At 40.3% G+C, this 23,475-nt stretch overlaps 1 protein-coding gene across 1 annotated transcript in view; it reads right to left on the bottom strand.

Moving 5' to 3' along the window:
* The window catches only part of WASHC5 (WASH complex subunit 5), a 66,366-nt gene that overhangs the window by 42,156 nt on the left and 735 nt on the right, over positions 1-23,475 (bottom strand). Inside the window, exons 2-9 of the mRNA XM_045805647.2 lie at positions 18,486-18,797; positions 17,858-18,003; positions 16,784-16,868; positions 16,084-16,184; positions 6,722-6,914; positions 5,748-5,900; positions 2,214-2,327; positions 68-239 (exon numbers count right to left, since the gene is read on the bottom strand). Coding sequence (XP_045661603.1) covers positions 68-239; positions 2,214-2,327; positions 5,748-5,900; positions 6,722-6,914; positions 16,084-16,184; positions 16,784-16,868; positions 17,858-18,003; positions 18,486-18,671 — 1,150 coding nt within the window. The 5' untranslated portion in view covers positions 18,672-18,797. The remainder of the gene's footprint in view (positions 1-67; positions 240-2,213; positions 2,328-5,747; positions 5,901-6,721; positions 6,915-16,083; positions 16,185-16,783; positions 16,869-17,857; positions 18,004-18,485; positions 18,798-23,475) is intronic.

Below are 23,475 nucleotides of genomic sequence, written 5' to 3'. Positions count from 1 at the left end.
AGCATGTCTTAATTCTGAAAGCCTTTATATGGAGCCATGCAGATGGGCACACCTTTGGCACATTTACCTGAGTCGGCCGTGTGAAGCATCAGCCATCGGATGGCAACGTTGCAGTCCCTCAGGCAGTTCAGAAGCTTTGGGATGTTGTCCAGAACCATCTCCTCCCTTAAATAACCTTCTTTCAGAAACTGTTGGACTTGAGCGTGCACTCTTTCACTGACAGTAGCGTATCTGCTTGACTTGTACAATGAAAAACGGAACACCCCGATTAACGTTTTCAAAAAGAGAAAATGATTTTCCTTGAAAACAAATCACATTCAGATGAACCCCTGGACAAATAATAACATTTCTATAGAAGATGAATAACGTATGGACCATAGTTGGTAAGGCTCAAAGGCATGTGGTTTATTGGGCATTTTTGAAAAGGACGGTGGACTCAGAACCAAGAGAATCCTAAATTCTACCTCCAGCTATGATTAGATACTGGTGTGACTTTGGATTTAACCTCTCCCTCCTGGTTTCTGCAAATGTCACCTGGAGAACTGGGAACAAGTGGTTCCAAGGGCCCCTTCTATTCTTAACTTGGGTGGAAAAGAAACAGAAGGGCAGAAGCTCAACGGCCTATTCTTCCCATAATTAATGACAAAGAAAGCAGAGCAGAAATACCCAGGAGAAGAGACTTCTACAGGCAGATGAAAGCACAACAAAAATATGCCTCAGTAGATCAAAAGTGAATTTTCAAACCAGCCTTTTGGAAATTTGGTCATTCTGCTTTCCCCAAAGCAAGAGGTAGACATTAAACATCATTAGCCTAGTCGAGGTAGTTTAAAACTATCACCAGGTGCTTCACCAGAGGACTCTGAAGATCTTAAAAAGGCACCAAGGAGAAAATGCATTTTGGAAAGTAATTTTAGTAATGAAAAAGTAATGCCCTTATACCAGTAAGTATTGGAACAGCTGCTTTCTCTAATATATTTCTAGGAGACATGCCAACGTTGAAATTATTTTGTGCATTATTGATGGAATTCAATTAAATTGAATAAAACATGCTGAAGTTCTCTGAGTCAATCTCGTTCTATCTGCACTAGAAACTCAAAAACTTAGACAGCCAGGCTGAGGAAGATAACTGTTTAGAAATGTCAAGGATACTGCCCAACAAAGAGATTTTTATTGCTCTATTTACTTCGGAATTTCCTTCTGCCTTGCATTCTTTTTTATTTTTTTAATTATTTGTTTATTTATAAAATCAATTAATTAACATATAACGTATTATTAGTTTCAGAGGTAGAATTCAGTGATTCATCGGTCTTATAGAACACTCAGTGCTCATTACATCACATGCCTTCCTTAATGTCCATCACCCGGTTACAGATGAATGGATAAAGAAGATGTGGTATATATATATACATACATATATATACATATGTGTGTGTGTATATATATATATACACACACAATGGAATAATACTCAACCATCAAAAACATGAAATCTTGCCATTTGCAATGAGGTGGATGGAACTAGACAGTATTATGCTAAGCGAAATAAGTCAATCAGAGAAAGACAATTATATGATCTCACTCAAATGTGGAATTTAAGAAACAAAACAGGATCATAGGGGAAGGGAGGGAAAAATAAAACAACGAAATCAGAGAGGGAGACAAATCATAAGAGACTTTTAATCACAGAAAACAAACTGGGGGTTAACTGCCTTGTGCTCTTATCAAAGAGAATGTAACCATTTAAACTTTAAGGAGATGAAATGTCTCCGGTTTTGTTGCTTCTTTCTCACATCGGAGAGGTTGAGTTTAAATTACAGTGACAGGACGTGTTATGTACATTCAGTTACCATCCTCAATATTCATCCTACTAGTGAAAAATTAAAATTCCAGCTACCAGTCAAAGACGTTCTGTCCACAAGGACACAGACTTCAGCTAGAATAAGTGAAGTCAATTGAGGTCATGTGACATAGTGATTCATCTAAGGATGTTGAATCTTAGGACCCAAGTCTCCCACTTACATATACCATGCTAGTTAAAAATCTATAATTACCTATCTTATTAGGATGTGCAAAATTTGCCTTTCGTTAATCACCGCACTTAAAATGTCTATGTGGACATTTTCAAAATTCCTTGGGAACTCTCCTCATTTCCTACCCCCCTGAAGCAGGCTTGCAGCTGTTAGGAGAATCCTTCTGCATTGGCCAGCACCTACCTGTTCTCTGACGTTTGAAAGGTCCAGGGTATTGTTTAAAGCAGTCTTTGCAGCTTTATATGGTTCCCAAGCATCTGCTAGATTAACCGTGATCCCCATGTAAATACTAATTACCTGGAAGAGGACACATTCATCCAGTATGTTAAATACCTACTCACTTGGAGGGAAAGTTACAGAAGACACTGCCCACTCCTTCCAGTTCACACTCCATTGCAATGAAAAACCAACAACTGGCCAAATAGAGAGGTAAGCGTTCTGTCTTAGGGGCACTTTGGAACAAGGGTGACAAGAGCTACTCACGGGAAAATGACTAAATCAAGGCTGACAGAAAAGCAGACTAGAGCAGTTTTCACCTCAGCCTTTATGTAACTAAAACTGACTGAAAACTCCAAAGGACTTTTTTTTAATGGGGTTATATCTATTGATATTTATCATATTACACATTACAATGGAGACCTTTCAAGAACTATTTAATTCACTTCAAATAGCAATATGAAACCCGCTACATGCTAACAAAAAATGTTTTTCATTAAAAAGAAAAAATGAGACTACATGTTGCCCAGAAAGTTTTGTGAGAAGGGTGGCATCACTTCCCCGTTTTTTCTTGTCTCTGTAACGTCCGGCCTAACTGAAGACGGCCAGACTCACACTTGGCTCCCGCGTTCGGGCTCCTCAGGCACTGTTTGTGTCAGGGCCTCTGGAAACGCAAAGTGCACTTGGGGAAGGCTGAGAGAAGGCACAGAGCACCTTGGTGTTATCAGAAACACAGTTTTACCTCACTGACCCCTGGAATGAGCCTGGGGGACTCCGAGGGTTCCCCAGTTCACACAAGACTCTCTCTACTAAAAGAAACGAAGTTATTATTTCTGTGGTTCTTTACCCACCTACTTCAGTCTGTATAAAACTGGGATGATTTGTCAGAGCTAAAAGTTGCCTGAGGCATCCTGTGGTCCTGGGGATCCTTTCTTTTTGGTGGGAGGTGGAAAAGCGGGGAGGTTGGATCCCCAGTTCCATTTCTTTAACAGTCACTGGGCCTCGTCATGCTTCCTTTTCCTTCTTGAATCGGATTTGGTATTTATATATTCTTGAGAAAATTTTCCATTTCTTCAGAGTTTTGAAATACATTGGCATAAAGTTGTTCAGAAGTTTTCTTATAACTTTAAAAGTTCTTTAGTGTATCTTAGGTCTGCTTTTTCAGTCTTAACATATTTAAACTTGCCTTCTCTCTCTCTCTCTCTGGTCAGTCTCACTAAATATCTATTTTATTACTCTTCAAAAAATCAGCCTTTGTTGTATTGATCTTCTCTCATTTCCTTTTTGTTCAGTTCAATACACTGCTGCTCATATACTTCCTGACTTCCTTTCACTTGACCTTTTCTAGCCTCTTAAGCTCAATATCTAACTCATTTATTTATTTTTTAAGATTTTATTTTATTTTATTTTTAAGTCATCTCTACATCCAATGTGGGGCTCAAACCCACAACCCTAAGATCAAGAGTCACATGCTGCACCGGCTAAGTCAGCCAGGCACCCCTCTAACTCATTTATTTTTAATTGTTCTTGTTTTTTAAATAAACATATTTAAGGTTTCATTTACTTCATTTACCTTGAAAAGCTGTTTTAGTCATTCCCATGAGCTTCACTTTGTAGTATTCTGATGAGCAATTCTACATATTTCTTCATTTACATCGTGATTTCCTCTTTTTTTTTTTTTTTTAAGATTTTATTTACTTATTTGTCCCAGAGAGAGAGAGAGAGCACGCACAAGCAGGGGGAGTGGCAGGCAGAAGGAAAAGCAGGCCCCTGCTGAGCAAGGAGCCTGACGCAGAACTTGATCCCAGAACCCTGGGACCATGACCTGAGCCCAAGGCAGGCGTTTAACCAACTGAGCCACCCACACGTCCCACTGTGATTTCCTCTTGAACACAGAAGTTGTCTGCGAATGTACATTTTTTCCAAACACTTAAAAATATCTTTTAAGCGTTGGCTTCTAATTTAATCATGCTACAGTAAGAGAATACAGTCTACAGACTAACGTTGTTCTTTTAAATTTTGTTGACTTTGTGATCTGATGTTTCCCAACTTTCATGCATATCCTTTCAAATACACATGGTACATCTATTAAGGACTTCTGAAAGAGCAGGATTATATATAGAAAGAGGTGTATTAAAATTTCCCATCATGATTATGGTTTCATCAATTTTTACATGTTATTTTGTTTTTGTTTTATATATTTTGAGTATTTCACTGGGTGTGAATTTATGAATTGACCGTGGATTATTCTTTTTAAAATGATATATGATCCCTCTTTATCCCTATTAGTGTTTTTCTTTAAAACTCTCTATGATGTGATATTAATATTTTCTTCCTGGCTTTTCATTGGCTGGCATTTGCCTGGAATCGCTCTCTCTCATTTTAATTCCTTTATAGAAAAAAATATTTTATTTATTTATTTATTTGAGAGAGAGAGAGGGAGCAGGGGAAGGGGCAGAAGAGGAGGGAGAGGGAAGACTGTGCTGAGTGTGGAGCCCCACATGGGGCCCGATCTCACGACCCTCAGATCACAATCTGAGCTGAAACCAAGAGTCAGACCCTTAACTGAATGAGCCACCCAGGTGCCCCAATTCCTTTATTTTAGTGTGCCAGGGGTGTTTTTTAGGAGTGTATCTTGTAAGCCTCGTATAACTGGATTTGGATGTTCCTTCACATTGAAAGTGTTTCTGTTTCTGATTATAGTACTATGGTCAAAACTCTTTATTAAGCTTAAGCAAATGAACCCAGATTGTCAGAGTCTTCCTCCTGGTTGCTCAGCTCCTAGCTCCTAAGCATGATGTGTTCGTGGATAGGAAACATCATCTCCTCACTGCAGGCTGTTCTCCCTACAGCTCCCTAATCATAGCTGTGATTCAATGGCCAGTAGGAAGTGAAACAGAAATGAGCTACCTGAGAACAGGAGCCAATTCATTGTCCTTTACTAACACCTCTGTGTACAAAGAGAACATCTCATCTACACTGAGTATGTTAAGTCAGTTCTATTGTTTTAAGAATTAATATTTTGGGGTGAGACAATGTTTAAAAAGTCACAAGCACATCCCTGCAGTAATATAAACCTTAACAGCCCCATCAATATTAGCTTACAGGTAGATGAAACTTACCATTGAAGGAAAATTCCTATTCATAAAATAACATTAATTCTGTAAGCTTAGAGTCATGAAATAGAAAAGAATAAAGAAATACTTATGACACAGTTACAATCTCAGCAACTAAAACAAGATACATTTTAATATGCGGTTTTACCTGGACAGTATCCATTTAAGAAAAAAACCCTAGGTTCTTCAGGAAGTTGCGCTGACTTAATTCTTTCACGTTACGATTTAGAAGATTCTCAACATACTTAGAGTAATTTTATCTGAGTGACTTTATGTCTCATTATTTACAACATTATGACCTCCGGACTAAAGGCCAAAAGAACAGAAAATCGGTTCCCTAACAAGGTTATTACAGAGAAAAAAAAAGACTGATAGTAATACTTGCCCAATTATCTGGAAAGTATTTGTCTACAATCTCTCTCATTTTTGCTTGGTGGGTGTGAAGAATGGAAGGTTCGAAGTAGAGGATCACGTACAGCATGGCAGCTTGGGTCGCCAAGGCCGTGCTGCGGTGCTCAGGCAAGGGGTACGCGGACACCTGCAAAGCACACACAACCCCCGGAGAGGCAGCGGTTGGTGACAGCTGAATATATGCGTGTGTCGGATAAGTGATCAAGTTCAGGGACGCATCTGTCTCCCAACAGGGGGTCCTGGGCCCTGGGAGCAATTCTCAGAGGGCGGCACTGTAAGGACTACGATGTAACCAGGGCCTGCCTTCCTACTGCCAACCACAGGGTTTTCTCTTCCCGCCCTTGCCTCTGCTACGATTTGAAGTCTTTTTCTCAGAAAAACAAAACAAAACAAAACAAAAACTGTTTTAACCCCATGTGTCCTGCTAGTTGTCCACTTCTGTGTCTTTCTACCATAGATGACCTCTCAGAGTTGACGGACCCCACACCCTGCGACCACCCATGGCAACCCTGCGGTCTCTGTTGTATGCTCTACGGCCCCCTCTGCTTCCCCTAAGCTAACACTCACCTTACTTTGCTATAATTCCTTTAGTTCTCCATCTTCTTCCTTCAGCTACAACCTCATTACGGGCAGGGACCAGGCCTGCCTTCGTCAGTGGTGGACCCCAGCAGCCAGCTCGGAACACGCGCTCAATTACTCTTTCTCGAATGAATGACTGAAAGAATGCATCTTTTTTCCAAATACAGACCAAATGCCATCTTCTCCCTGAAGTCTCTAATTCTGCCCAAATGATTGTCCCTCTTTCCGCTACCATCCCATAGTACAGGCCCCCAAATTTGAAAATTTTTAGCTGCTTTTATTCTTTTGAGGAAGAAGGAAGTAGTAATTGAGGAAGAAAGTGAAATCAATCTTTTAAACTACTAAGATCTTGATAGATTTAATCCCCACCTGGTTGTAAATATCATCAGATCTCAGTCGACCAATGACCATACTGATGAAGGCTTCATTGATAGGTACTCTCTGGAAATAACTCTCAGGATAGTTGGGTGGTCTTTTGGCTCCTGGTTGGCTGGAATAACCTGTACTTCGGAGCAGTTTACAAATATCATCCATATTTGAATCAGCAGAAGATCGAGCGGCACTGAGCCATGTTCACAATGGGAAATAAAGGGCCAGACAAAACGCACATATTAGAAACTCAAAAGGAAAAAAAACCCGCAGAATTTCATTATCACCTGGCTTTATGTAGTTTCAGATAAGACTTTTGGTCAATTTAGATCCCTAAGAGTCACAATTACATTTTCAAAAAGTCTGTTATAGCATACTTGTAAGATGAGTTCTTATACGTATATATAGTTAGTTCTATATTAAAGTCCACAATCCCTTTTCCAAAATCCTTAGGGCTGGACTTGTTTCAGATTACAGCATTTTCCCAATATAAAAAGTTAGTATGGGATATACAATATACTCTAGTAGGGTCTCAATTGGCATTACACGATCAACCCATTAATATTTCTGCAGTAAAATGTACAGTCATGCAAGTGAGATAAATAAGGGCTACCTATATAGCCTTGCATCTGCTCTGATCAGGTTTTGACTCCAGATGATTTCAGGTTAGATCAGCTTTGCTGCCAAAGGACTTAGTATGTGCATGTGTATGTGTGTGTACACATCCATATATTTTTTTCAGAGCTCTTTGGATTTCAGAATTGCAGATAAAGAACGTGAACAAGCACCAACATTTTGTAAGTTAAAAAATCATTTTAAAAGATGATGTCAACTTAGTGGGATATATAATAACTGGTTTCTTGGCAAGGCGCACCTTCTACGGAGAGTTAATCAAAACATCTGTGGCTTTCAGGGTGGTGTGGAGCAGTAATCCCTCAGGGAGACCCAAAGAATCTAAGACTTGAAGATGACCTCCTATCTGATGTAAGAATGTCCTTTCCCACAACTCTGCCTTGTAACTGTTTGCTGTCACTTCAGTAATGGATCCTCACATTCTAATGAATTAGCTGTTGTATCCAGAGGGACAAAGCTGGACTGTCAAAGTCAAAAGCTGGCCTTGATAAACAATTTTTTTTTTAATTCTTCTTTATGTTAGTTACTGTTTTTGTTTTTCCACTACTTTTGGAAATATGGGCAAGGCCATTCAAAGTTCGTTTAAAAAAACACGGATGTTGAAGATGGCGGAGGAGTAGGAGACACCGTTTTCAGCCGGTCCTCCCAGTCGAGCTGGATAGGTACCAGACCAGCCTAAACAACCACGGAACCAGCCTGAGATGCAGGAAGACGCATCTGGATCTCTACAAATGAACATCTCCAGCGCTGAGTATTGAGGTACGAAGCGGGGAGCCATGAAACTGTGCACAGATATCGGAAGATAAACGGAAGGGGGAGGGAGCCGCCGTGTTTGGGCGCCGGGAAGTGGTAGCCACTTGCACGGGAGAGCGGGCGGGGCTCGCGGACGGCACCCGCAAAACAGCAGACTGAGACCGTGAGCCGGGTGCGTGCGCCACCAGGCATCTCGCGGAACACCGGAATCCCGGTGCGCTCACTGGATCTAGACTGAGACCGGGAGATCCGGGAGCGCGCGCTGGCCGGCTGGCGGCTGGCGGCATTAGAAACACAAAGGACAGAGACGCGCCGGCCCTGGAAGTGAGGGCTGGGACGCCGGGTGTGGGGCGCACATCCCGGATGCTGCAGGGTTGAGCAGCACCAACAGAAACAGAGTTAAAGTGGCCAGAACATTAGTAGAGAACGGGCCGCAATCCCTCTGTTCTGTGACAGAGGCTGAAATTTGGCCGCTGCTGCTCTGACCCTCAGAAGGGGCATAGCCGCAGTTAGAATGGCAAAAATAGACAAGGCAAGAAACAACAATTGTTGGAGAGGATGTGGAGAAAGGGGATCCCTCCTACATTGTTGGTGGGAATGCAAGTTGGTACAGCCACTCTGGAAAACAGTGTGGAGGTCCCTTAAAAAGTTAAAAATTGAGCTACCCTATGATCCAGCCATTGCACTACTGGGTATTTACCCCAAAGATACAGACGTAGTGAAGAGAAGGGCCATATGCACCCCAATGTTCATAGCAGCAATGTCCACAATAGCTAAATCGTGGAAGGAGCCGAGATGCCCTTCAACAGATGACTGGATTAAGAAGTTGTGGTCCATATATACAATGGAATATTACTCAGCTATCAGAAAGAACGAGTTCTCAACATTTGCTACAACATGGACAGCACTGGAGGAGATAATGCTAAGTGAAATAAGTCAAGCAGAGAAAGACAACTATCATATGATTTCTCTCATCTATGGAACATAAGAACTAGGATGATCAGTAGGGGAAGAAAGGGATAAAGAAAGGGGGGGGTAATCAGAAGGGGGAATGAAACATGAGAGACTATGGACTATGAGAAACAAACTGAGGACTTCAGAGGGGAGGGGGGTGGGGGAATGGGATAGACCGGTGATGGGTAGTAAGGAGGGCATGTATTGCATGGTGCACTGGGTGTTATACACAACTAATGAATCATCGAGCCTTACATCGGAAACCGGGGATGTACTGTATGGTGACTAACATAATATAATAAAAAATCATTAAAAAAAAAAAAAAAAAAAAAGAAGAGGCATAGCCGGCCGCCAGGGAAAGCCGCCAGAGAACAAAAGCCTGGAAATACCGGCTCAGGGAGTGCCCATCCCCATCGCCCCTCGCAGGGGACACGGAGACTCTACCCAAACAGGGCTGCCTGAGTATCGGCGCGGCAGGCCCCTCCCCCAGAACACAGAAGGCAGGCTGAAAAATCAAGAAGCCCACAACCCGGGTGCCTGGGTGGCGCAGTCATTGAGCGCCTGCCTTCGGCTTAGGGCGTGATCCCGGCGTTCCGGAAAGGAGTCCCTCATCGGGCTCCTCCGCTGGGAGCCTGCTTCTTCCTCTCCCACTCCCCTGCTTCTGTTCCCTCTCTCGCTGGTTGGCTGCCACATAAATAAATAAATAAAATCTTTAAAGAAGAAGCCCACATCCCTAAGATCCCTATAAAACAAGGGGCACGGCCTGGGACCCAGTCAATAATTTGGGCTCTGGAAACCCCGCAACCTCTCTTCATCAGAATGACAAGAAGGAGAAGCCCCCCCCCAGCAAAGAAAAGACAGTGATTCTGTGGCCTCTGCCACAGAAATAATGGATATGGATGTAACCAAATTATCAGAAATGGAATTCAGAGTAACGATGGTCAAAATGATGAGTAGAATTGAAAAAACTATTAACGAAAAGGTTACTGAGAATATAGAATCCCTAAGGACAGAAATGAGAGCGAATCTGACAGAAATTAAAAATTCTATGAGCCAAATGCAGGCAAAACTAGAGGCTCTGACGGCCAGGGTCGCAGAAGCAGAGGAACGGGTTAGTGAATTGGAGGATGGGTTAATAGAGGAAAAAATGAAAATAGAAGATGGTCTTAAAAAAATCCACGCCCACGAATGTAGGTTACAGGAGATTACTGACTCAATGAAACGATCCAATGTTAGAATCATCGGCATCCCCGAGGGGGTGGAGAAAAACAGAGGTCTAGAAGAGATATTTGAACAAATTGTAGCTGAAAACTTCCCTAATCTAGCAAGGGAAACAAACATTCGTGTCCAAGAGGCAGAGAGGACCCCTCCCAAGCTCAACCATGACAAACCTACGCCACGTCACGTCATAGTGCAATTCGCAAATATTAGATGTAAGGATACAGTATTGAAAGCGGCCAGGGCAAAGAAATTTCTCACGTACCAAGGTAAAAGCATCAGAATTACGTCAGACCTGTCTACACAGACCTGGAATGAGAGAAAGGGTTGGGGGAGCATATTTAAAGCTCTTTCAGAGAAAAACATGCAGCCAAGGATCCTTTATCCAGCAAGGCTGTCATTCAGAATTGATGGAGAAATAAAGACATTTCAGAATCGCCAGTCACTAACCAATTTTGTAACCACGAAACCAGCCCTACAGGAGATATTACGGGGGGTTCTATAAAAGTAAAAAGGCCCCAAGAGTGATACAGAACAGAAAGTCACAGCCAATACAAACAAAGACTTTACTGGCAACATGGCAACATTAAAATCATATCTCTCAGTAATCAGTCTTAATGTAAATGGTTTGAACCATCCCATACAACGCCACAGGGTTGCAGATTGGATAAAAAGAAATGACCCATCCATTTGCTGTCTACAAGAGACTCATTTCAAACCCAAAGATGCATTCAGACTGAGAGTAAGGGGATGGAGTACCATCTTTCACGCAAATGGACCTCAAAAGAAAGCTGGGGTAGCAATTCTCATATCAGATAAATTGGATTTTAAACTACAGACTATAGTTAGAGATGCAGAAGGGCACTATATTATTCTTAAGGGAAGTATTCAACAAGTGGATATGACAATTATAAATATATATGCCCCCAACAGGGGAGCAGCAAGATACACAAGCCAACTCTTAACCAGAATAAAGAGACATATAAATAAAAATACATTAATAGTAGGGGACCTCAACACTCCACTATCAGAAATAGACAGAACACCCTGGCAAAAACTAAGCAAAGAATCAAAGGCTTTGAATGCCATACTCGACGAGTTGGACCTCATAGATATATATAGAACACTACACCCCAGAACCAAAGAATACTCATTCTATTCTAATGCCCATGGAACATTCTCAAGAATAGACCATGTTCTGGGACACAAAACAGGTCTCAACCGATACCAAAAGATTGAAATTATCCCCTGCATATTCTCAGACCACAACGCTCTGAAATTGGAACTCAACCACAAGGAAAAATTTGGAAGAAACTCAAACACTTGGAGACTAAGAACCATCCTGCTCAGGAATGACTCGATAAACCAGGAAATCAAAAATCAAATAAAACAATTTATGGAGACCAATGAGAATGAAAATACAACAGTCCAAAACCTATGGGATACTGCAAAGGCAGTCCTAAGGGGGAAATACATAGCCATCCAAGCCTCACTCAAAAGAATAGAAAAATCTAAAATGCAGTTTTTATATTCTCACCTCAAGAAGCTGGAACAGCAACAGAGGGACAGGCCTAATCCACGCACGAGGAAGCAGTTGACCAAAATTAGAGCTGAAATCAATCAAGCAGAAACCAGAAGTACAGTAGAGCAGATCAACAGGACTAGAAGCTGGTTCTTTGAGAGAATCAATAAAATTGACAGACCACTGGCAAGACTTATCCAAAAGAAAAGAGAAAGGACCCAGATTATTAAAATTATGAATGAAAAAGGAGAGGTCACGACGAACACCATTGAAATTGGAAGGATTATTAGAAATTTTTATCAACAGCTATATGCCAATAAACTAAGCAATCTGGAAGAGATGGAATCCTTCCTGGAAACCTATAAACTACCAAGATTGAAACCGGAAGAAATTGATTCCTTAAACAGGCCAATTAATTATGAAGAAATTGAGTCAGTGATAAACAACCTTCCAAATAACAAAACTCCAGGCCCGGACGGTTTTCCTGGGGAATTCTACCAAACATTCAAAGAAGAAATAATACCTATTCTCCTAAAGCTATTTCAAAAAATAAAAACAGAAGGAAAGCTACCAAACTCATTCTATGAGGCCAATATTACCTTGATCCCCAAACCAGGCAAAGACCCCATCAAAAAGGAGAATTACAGACCGATTTCTCTAATGAATATGGACGCCAAAATCCTCAACAAGATACTTGCTAATAGAATCCAACAGTACATTAAAAGGATTATCCATCACGATCAAGTGGGATTCATACCTGGGATGCAAGCATGGTTCAATATTCGCAAATCAATCAGCGTGATACATCATATCAACAAGAAAAGACTCAGGAACCATATGATCCTCTCAATCGATGCCGAAAAAGCATTTGACAAAATACAGCATCCTTTCCTGATTAAAACCCTTCAGAGTGTAGGAATAGAAGGTACATTTCTCAATCTCATAAAAGCCATCTATGAAAAGCCTACTGCAAATATTATTCTCAATGGGGAAAAGCTGGAAGCCTTTCCCTTAAGATCAGGAACTCGACAAGGATGCCCACTCTCGCCACTATTATTCAACATAGTACTAGAAGTCCTTGCAACAGCAATCAGACGACAAAAAGGGATCAAAGGTATTCAAATTGGCAAAGAAGAAGTCAAAATGTCTCTCTTTGCAGATGACATGATACTCTATATGGAAAACCCAAAAGAATCCACTCCCAAACTATTAGAAGTTATAGAGCAATTCAGTAACGTGGCAGGATACAAAATCAATGCTCAGAAATCAGTTGCATTTCTATACACGAATAACGAGACCGAAGAAAGAGAAATTAGGGAATCCATCCCATTTACAATAGCACCAAAAACCATACGTTACCTTGGAATTAACTTAACCAGAGACGTAAAGGACCTATATTCTAGAAACTATAAATCACTCTTGAAAGACATTGAGGAAGACATAAAAAGATGGAAAGATATTCCATGCTCATGGATCGGAAGAATTAACATAGTTAAAATGTCCATGCTACCCAGAGCAATCTACACTTTCAATGCTATCCCGATCAAAATGCCAAGGACATTTTTCAAAGAACTGGAACAAACAGTCCTTAAATTTGTATGGAAACAGAAAAGGCCCCGAATCTCCAAGGAACTGTTGAAAAGGAAAAACAAAGCTGGGGGCATCACAATGCCGGATTTCGAGCTGTACTACAAAGCTGTGATCACAAAGACAGCATGGTACTGGCACAAAAACAGACACATAGACCAATGGAACAGAATAGAGAGCCCAGAAATGGACCCTCGGCTCTTTGGGCAACTAATATTTGATAAAGCAGGAAAAAACATCCGGTGGGAAAAAGACAGTCTCTTCAATAAATGGTGCTGGGAAAATTGGACAGCTACATGCAAAAGAATGAAACTTGACCACTATCTCACACCATACACAAAAATAAACTCCAAATGGATGAAACACCTCGATGTGAGACAGGAATCCATCAAAATTCTAGAGGACAACATAGGCAGCAACCTCTATGACATCGGCCAAAGCAACCTTTTTCATGACACATCCCCAAAGGCAAGAGAAACAAAAGATAAAATGAATTTATGGGACTTCATCAAGATTAAAAGTTTCTGCACATCCAAGGAAACAGTCAGAAAAACTAAGAGGCAGCCCACAGAATGGGAGAATATATTTGCAAATGACACTACAGATAAAGGACTGGTATCCAAGATCTACAAAGAACTTCTCAAACTCAATACACGAGAAACAAATAAACAAATCAAAAAATGGGCAGAAGATATGAACAGACACTTTTCCAATGAAGACATACAAATGGCTAACAGACACATGAAAAAATGTTCAAAATCATTAGCCATCAAGGAAATTCAAATCAAAACCACACTGAGATACCACCTTACGCCAGTTAGAATGGCAAAAATAGACAAGGCAAGAAACAACAATTGTTGGAGAGGATGTGGAGAAAGGGGATCCCTCCTACATGGTTGGTGGGAATGCAAGTTGGTACAGCCACTCTGGAAAACAGTGTGGAGGTCCCTTAAAAAGTTAAAAATTGAGCTACCCTATGATCCAGCCATTGCACTACTGGGTATTTACCCCAAAGATACAGACGTAGTGAAGAGAAGGGCCATATGCACCCCAATGTTCATAGCAGCAATGTCCACAATAGCTAAATCGTGGAAGGAGCCGAGATGCCCTTCAACAGATGACTGGATTAAGAAGTTGTGGTCCATATATACAATGGAATATTACTCAGCTATCAGAAAGAACGAGTTCTCAACATTTGCTACAACATGGACAGCACTGGAGGAGATAATGCTAAGTGAAATAAGTCAAGCAGAGAAAGACAACTATCATATGATTTCTCTCATCTATGGAACATAAGAACTAGGATGATCGGTAGGGGAAGAAAGGGATAAAGAAAGGGGGGGTAATCAGAAGGGGGAATGAAACATGAGAGACTATGGACTATGAGAAACAAACTGAGGACTTCAGAGGGGAGGGGGGTGGGGGAATGGGATAGACCGGTGATGGGTAGTAAGGAGGGCACGTATTGCATGGTGCACTGGGTGTTATACACAACTAATGAATCATCGAGCCTTACATCGGAAACCGGGGATGTACTGTATGGTGACTAACATAATATAATAAAAAATCATTTAAAAAAAAAAACAAAAAACACGGATGTTAAACAGCTCGAACTGCTGTGAATGAATTACGCACGCTGGTGGATACGCGCCTCACGTACTCACGAAGCTGAAGGACACAGGCTGGCTGAGTAGCCTCAGGCAAGTTTCCGGCTGAGGAGGCAGCAGTACCAGCTGTTGCTGAAGATACGATGTCTCCAACAATCCCTCTTGGTTGAGGATCTGCCCCTTTGCCCTATTTATTTTACCCTAATTTCTAAGTTTAAGAACGTTAATTCTAGTCTGTGTATCTTTTCACTCACGTACCTGATTCCTGCTTATCATCTGTTTCTTCCCTGAATCGTGACTATTTCTAACGTTGACCTTGTACCCCGCTTTTGACTCATTAATTCAACAAATTGAAACCTGTGTGGTAGATACTGGAATTACAGAGCTTAAAGGTGGCTTCCGATTTAAAGACCTACTTCTTGAAGTCGCAGCTCTATACAGACATACAAAACACACGATCGTGATACGTGCTGTCGTTTGTTTTTGTTTCCACATACATATATGTGTGTGTGTGTGTGAGAATTCATTTCCCACCTAGCCCGGAGGGATACCTTTTCAAAGTCATCAACCTAAAAATGACAACGGAAAACGTATTCGTTTCCCTACATCTGCCCAGGAGTAATATTTAAAAACTTAAAAAAAGGACATTCGTTAGACTTCCAAAATTCCCAAATTTATCTATCTTTAAGGTAAAGAAAATTCAGATTCCTTTTTTTTTTTTTTGAAAAACTGAGGTACCATCATGGACATGATAATCTATCTCTAATAATCTATAATATATAGGCTCTTTTACATATAACATATAGATTATATGACATATAGTCTATTATGATGATATAAAATGTATTACATAAATAATATGAACACATTATATAAATGTATCATATAAATAATATAAATGATATTGTGATAATATAAAATGTAGAGTAATCGTTACAGTCCTACACTATGTTCAGAAGACATAAGAATCCCATTCTTTTCATTCTAGAGCATATTGCTGCTGCTCGCAGTACAAGTAGTATGGAAACCTACACTGCATTTTGCCAATAGCAGTGCTTTTGGAGGGTGCAGTCCCAGCCCCAGGATACCTGTATCGATAGTAAGAGACCAGCATTCTCTCTCTGACATCTCCTTCGATCTTTTGGTCGATGACCAGCAGCATAACTCCATACAAGTACAGCGCTTCACACTAGGAAGAGAGGAAGAAGGTGGCCAAACTCACAGGAGTATACGTTCTGATAGGATGAAGTTGATGACAGTTAATTAAAAAGAATCACTTTGTTCCCTTTCCTCCTAAAAGCTTTATATTACAAGGAGAATGCAGGTTTCCCCAAAGGGTTCTCACCCTCTGTACAGAATGGGCTTTGAAAAGTGTATGTGAAATAAATTTTAATTTGCAGTGATCACCATTCAGGTGGCCTGTTTTTGATATTTGGCTTGGGACCCCAAATGGAGTCCCTCTAAATCTTTTACTTATTTAACAAACATTTCTTAAACGACTGTTATGTACTAGTTTCTAAGGCTAGATGGCTGGGATGCGAAAGATAGATAGGATTGTTACACTGAGGAAGCTCATAATCTCCACATGATTTCTACTCACTTGTAATTCTTTTCAGAGTCTACTACCTTCTAAATTCAGATACTGTCAATTGGGAGAAGATAATTGTCAGTTTATTTTGCTTCTCTTTAAAGAAGGGTACTTTGCATGTCTTTGGGACTTACAGGAAAAAAAGTGATGCTAAGCTTGACATTCCTGACTTTCTATTTTAAATGGTTACTATTACTTACTAGAAGTTGTTTTCCATCTTCATTGAGAAGCACAGTTTCTAAAGTTTGCTGAATATAAACACCTTCATTGAGATCATCCAGATATCTAGAAATGAAACCCCAGAGCAAGTTATTCATTCTAATGAAAACCTGAACACTTTTGAAGAAGGAATGTAAATATTTTTAAAAGATAAGGCAAGATACCAGGCATTCTGGCCTTCAAATAGTCTGTGGCCCTTTGTGCTCTTAAAAATGGACTTGTGAGCTAGAAATCATAGTGATTTAGGGCCACAGGTTGCTAATACTGGATACTCCAAATAAAAGGAATAGCCCCTTGTCTTGATTTATGAATTACAAATATCTTAGGAGTAATGCTATAAAAACATGGAATAGTTAGTTTAAAAGCTGATAAGTAGTGAATTCTTAAAGAAGAATACTGTGTAGTTAGGGATAAGAAGGAAGCTATGGCTTCCAATGCTAAAAAATAAGTTCCTTTCTCTATACTGCTCATATATAAGATACTAAAATATGACCATAAACTACAGGATTGAAAGCTATATGACTTACTATAGAAAACAATTTGATGGTTGCCAGAAGAGAGAGGAATGGGGGAGGGTGAGGGCAAAGCGGGTGAAGGGGAGCGGGAGATACAGGCTTCTAGTTATGGAATGAGTAAATCATGCGAGTGAAAGGTACAGCACAGGGAATGTAACAATGGTAGTGTGATAGCACTGCATGGGGACAGATGGTAGCTACACTTGTGAGGAGCACAGCATACAGAGTTATCAAATTGCTAGGTTGTACAACTGATACTAATGAAACATTTTGTGTCAACAATACATCAATGAAAACAAAAAAGAAGAAAGCAAGCCATATGACGTAGTACAAACCAAGATTATTATACTACTTCACAAGAACAGGAAAGCATAATAAAACTCTAAAATACTTAAGAGGACAAGTGCCACAGGAGGGAAAAGACAATTATGTATGGGAGGGTTGGGGAGATTGTGCAGTAACTCAAAGATGCATGTTCTCTAGCATGTCCCTTTCCCACTATTTACTATCAGAATCAGCCATTGCTAAATTAATCAATACCTGTTTAAGTCTACAATATATTTATGTACACTCTGAAATGCTAAATAAAATCTGGTCACAATTTCTATGTTGTTTTCACGAAATTCTTCATCTAAATCCTGTAGCTCTGGCTTAGCTTCCAGCTTGCTTTCCCATAATTCTGGACCCTGAGAAGAAAAACACATTTATGTGAAACGGCAATAAAAGCACACTTGTGGGTAACAATTTCTAAACATTTCTAAATAGTCTTTTAAAAATTTGCTCTTATACCTTAAAACGGGTATCAAAACTTGAAAACAGCACAACAGAAAGTAATGAAGATAACAGAAGCCGAGATGCAAAGTCCCTTTGAAAGAAATGAACTGGAACTGGAACCACGATTAGCATGCTTTTAAGTGTGGGATACTTTGTTATGAAATACATTATACCAAAGTTATCTTTTTAAGAGTTTGATTATATTATGTTAGGGCTTCCACACAATACATTTATATTATTTTCAAGTTAGTCTGTTGATATTAAATTTGGTTTAAAAGCTTTACTCTTTAACTCTTTCTCCATAGTTCCTTCACCTTTCAGCATCTCATAGTTCCCAGAGAAAGCATGCTTTTATAGACAATACAGTGGTAAAAATGCTCTGGAGGAAGATTACCTTAAAATAGCTGAAATCAAATATGATATCTCCATATTTCTGTTGATCGGCTCGGTCTCTGTACCTGAACACAGCAGGAATAAACTCAGAAAGCCTCAAAAGTTCAGCAATGATGGCGTTGCCACAGGAAACAATCCTTAGGATTGCCTGGCCACAGAGGTTGTTCTCAGCTAGAAAGTCCAACATGGTGAGGATGATGTACTGTACTCAGTGCCTGGCCAGTAGGAATGTTTCACCGGCTTCAGAGCTGGGGTCTGTAAATCATTAGATGAAACCGGGTCTGCTGATAGATTGGCTGCTCCATTAAAGAACCTGTATCCCAAAAGAAAAGTATAAAAATCTCTATTTTTTAAAGGGAGTGTGTGTGTAACATATACATAAGATTTTTCTCCCAAACTCACTTAAAAAAAATTAAACAACTAAGGGTGCCTGGGTGGCTCAGTCAGTTAAGCATCGGCCTTCAGTTCGGGTCATGATCTCAGGGTCCTGGGATTGAGCCCCGCATCAGGCTCCCTGCTCAGTGGGCAGTCTGCTTCTCCCTCTCCCTTCCCCCCACCAGCTAGTGCCCTCTCTCTCAAATAAATAAATAAAAAATCTTACAAAAAAAAAAAAAAAGAAAGAAAGAAAGAGAGAAAGAAAGAAAGAAAGAAAGAAAGTTCCAGTATGAGGGGAGGGCATTTATTCTCCATTCTTCTACTTTCCCATGTAAAGGGACTTTGCTAAATGGATACTCTTGGCCTCTTTCTCAATCCTTTATCTACTTCTTCCCATGAGAAAAGACCTGATGTAGCTGATCCCTGAGTTCGGGAGGATCCAGTGAGCACGTGTGCTTCCAATGTGCCCTAAATTGGGCACTTACTATTAAATTTTCCATACAGGAGTTGTTTTATCTTCGCTAACACTTGTTTTACCTTTGGAAAAAGATAACTATGTCTTCAAATCCACTAGAATTAGGCGAGGGAACAACCTTTAAAAATATGTTTCTCATATGTCAAGTATAGGAGGCTGTTGTTATCATGGCTAATACACGCCTGAGAAATACTACTGAGTGACTCTAAAGTAAGGACAAATATTTCATGCTAGGCCATGGAAAAGTTTTGATTAGAAAGGTATCTTGGAATGGTATCATTAAAACTTCTGAAAGTAAGTTTCACACCTAACAAAATTTAGAGTAAAATTGCACCAACTATGTCCTAATTCAAGGAACAAATCAAGAGTGAGTCCAAAGTTTATTTCACCAAGCTGTGACTTTTACAATACAGTATCTTGTACTTCACAGTTGACTTTCATAGCACGATCTTAGAAAAAGGTAATTTTTGCAAAAAACGTTCAAGGCAGTATTCATTCTCCCAAAGCCTTCTTCCAACTCTTTTTCAAATCATTATCTTTGGAGGTGTTCATTTTGTCATCCTCTTTCTTGTATTTCTCTCCTCTAATTGTTAATTCAGCTAGGTCATCGTGGTCAATTTCATGAAGTCTGAATTATTTTTCGGCTTCAAGAAGGCCTGTGTACTTCCCAAAATTTGCACTTGCATTTTGCACTGATACTGTGTTCTATCAATATGACATCAACATTAAGAAGACTGACCAACAAAAATATGAATTCAACCTAATAGACCTTTAGGACACGGCTATCTGAATAAGAAGAACTAATCTTACAAGTGGTCAACTCATTAAAATTTTTATGTCAGTGCCAACTTCTTTGTTCATATCTAATCTTCTAGCTGCAAAGACTCAAACGGTGAACGATGAAATAATGAGGACTTCGCCGCACACAAAACCAGAATATGGAAAGACTTTTGACAGGAGGAGGCTTCCTGTGCAGTCCTAGCCAAACATTCCCCAACCATTCTCACATACGTTCAAAGTTCGCTCATGCTGAGCTACCTAGTAAGTTATCTAATACCTGGAAGCTTTGTATAACCCTTAAAGGTTTTCTTTTTTCCTTCTGTATGTCTCTTATTATTGATTCAATACTTAGAAATGTCTTAATTTACTGGGATGCTGTTGACTCTCCAACAAGAATTTCCTCCCTCCTTTTCCTTTCTTCCTATAGAGGAAGCAGATCCTTATTTTCCCACGGCCCCTGAAGCTAGGTTCGACATGTGACTCAATTTCAACCAATGAGATGTTAAGAGGAAGTCTATGGAAGACCTTACAGGAAATGTATTCTTTTCCTCTTGCTACAAGGAGAGAAGCATAGCAAGAGAATTTTCTCTCTCTTTTCTCTGGCTATCCCTCTCCTTCTTGCCTTTGAATGTGGTCCAATGAACATGTCTCTCCTGACTTACAAGGTGACAAGCCTAAAAGAAAAACAAAGCCAAAAATCTGCAGACTGTGGTTTGGAAGGAGAGAAAGAATCTAAATTCTCGTTGATGTTATTGACTCACTGATTCAGCTGTGGCACTACTTACCTCTGTAATCCCTGTCAAATGAACTATTTTTATGGTTTATTTACTGCTAGTTGGCTTTTGGACTCTTTACAGGTGGAAGCATTCCTACTGATATGGATTCATTCATTCAACAAATACGTACCCAGTGCCTACTATGTGTCAAGCACTCTTTTAGGACCCGAGGATACTGCAGCGAACAAAACTAAGCTCTTGCTCTCATAAAGCCTGCATACTACAAGGAGTGGGGGACAGATAATAAATAAATGCATTATGTATCAGGCTGTGATCACTGCTGTGAAGAAAAAGCATGATAAAGAGATGGAGTGTGTGCTGTTTTACATAGTTTGTGAAAACCTCTCTGATAAGATATTTGAACAGGGACCAGAAGGAAGTGAGGAAGCAAGCAGTAAGGGTATTTGAGTGTGGTCAGCAGCCCCTAGGACAATCCCTGATGACCTCCATCTCCTTGTTCATCCCGTGTAGGCCCCTTTCCTTGAGTGATACTTACTGACCTCTAAGGAACAGAATAAGGCTGATGTGAAAGATATTACTTCTGAGATTAGATCACAAAATACGGTGACTTCTAGCTGGGGCACCCTCCCTAGCTTGTTTGTTCTGGAGGATGGAAGCTGTCATGTGAGAGAGCCCTGAGATGAGAGAGTGAGAGACCTGCCAACAACCACTTGAATGAGCTTGAAAATGGAACCCCCTCAACCCCAGTTGAGCCTTCACATAAGACAACAGCTTCTATTCACAGTCAGACTACAACCTCCCAAGAGCCCCTGAGCCAAAGGCACCTAGCTAAGCCACATCACGGATGCCTGACCACGGACACTATAAGCCAATAGATGTTTTTTTGTCTTAAGCCACTAGGTTTTGGGGTAGTTTGTTATTTTACAATCACGGAGAAGAGCATTCCAGGCAGGGTTTACAAGTAAATGCAAAAGCCCCAGGGCAGCAACATGCTAAATGTGCTTAAGGAATAGCCAAGTGGCTGATACAGCTGGTGCAGAGTGAACAAGGGATAGAAGTGCAGATCACAGGAAGAGGATGGGGTTGGTCCAAGAGCAGGGACTGCTGAGAAGCCACTACAGTTGTCTAGAACTCTGTCTCATGAGGGTATCCTTTAGTACACATTAAGGCATAAATTATTAACAACTCCTTTCGTTTTCTCATGATGTTTACTTGTTAAGCCACATTGATCTCTAGTAGGCTGAATTTCAGATAATTTCATTCCATTTTTTTAAAAGTGAACTCCACCCCCAACGTGGGGCTCAAACTCACCCCGAGTTCAACAACCACATTCTCTACTGTCTGAGCCAGCCAGGCACCCCAATTTCATTTCATTTTTTTGCACTGAAATGGTCTGGCTGGGAACATGAGACAAGGAAAGGGGGGAAATAATGGCAAATGGGGGGAAAAAAAGTCACTTAAGTCCTCTGAAGACCCAGGTCTAAGCAGGATGAAACTCCAGACACAACTGCAAGGTGTGTCACTGCTACGAGATTTTGGATCCCAATATAGGATAGACACTGGGACCACGGAGAAAATATCTTAAAGCAAAATAACATTACCTGCCTTTCCCCCCTTCCCTCCTCCACCAAAAAAGAAAAAGGATGAACAGATAAACTCAGCACCTATATACAGTCGGGTTAGCTTAGACCTGGGATAGTGACATAAGTCAAGACTTTTGTGTTTACCTCTTATTTTAATCCTTAAAGCCTTACATTGTAGGTAACATTCAAAATATTATTTGGTTAGAGTATTTGATAGATACCCCATTATTGGTTGAAAAACTTGCCCTAAAGAACAGAATCTAAGAACCAACATTAAAGATGTCTAATCATGTTGCAGCAATCTCAGAATCAGGTGGCTTTATAGAAGGTGCCAAGACTTAGTTGAGATTTTAAAAAATCACTCTAGAATGAGGTGCAGATAAACACTGTAGACGAACCTATATTAAATCTTCCATTTAGTGTTTCTCTTGGTGCTAGAAATGAAGAAAATTCATAAAGATCAGTTTTTCTCAATACAGATGATTTTACTACCTGGCATGAAATGAAACCAGAGATCCACTCAATTTCCTACTTTTCTTTTACAAGGTACCCCAAAAAGTAGCTGTAACTTATTTTAAAGAATTTGGTATGGCTGTGGTTTTCAGTTTGGAAAATAATCCTAGACAAAAGACAACATGTTTCAAGAATGCAGCATGGCATCATCATACCAATTACCCAATAAGTACAGAACTGAAATCTGAAGGAAATTAAATTGTCCTGGGACTAACCACTGTGTGCCCTACTCAGAGGACAAAAGAAGACAGGTCTATTTTTACCCTTTCATAAAACCTCAGTTCCATAAAGAAGGAAGCACTGGTCTCCACTTATCCATTATCAGCAACAAAATGTAATGCTTGTTGGTCAAGATAAAAGTGACTGACAACTCTCTTCCAAAAAAGTTCTGAAAGAACCCTGATCACTCTAGTCCTATTCATAAACCCTGGAAAAGACAGGAGATGGAAAAATGGAAGGTATTCCCGGTTGTGGGCAGAGGCAGTAAGACCTCTCCCTCCCTTCGCATGACCCCATCACCTATGTTGG

This window comes from Ursus americanus, chromosome 9, assembly GCF_024610735.1.
Source record: "Ursus americanus isolate L20-20 chromosome 9, mUrsAme1.1.p, whole genome shotgun sequence".
Taxonomy (NCBI): domain Eukaryota; kingdom Metazoa; phylum Chordata; class Mammalia; order Carnivora; family Ursidae; genus Ursus; species Ursus americanus.
This window is presented reverse-complemented; position numbering and strand designations above follow the sequence as displayed.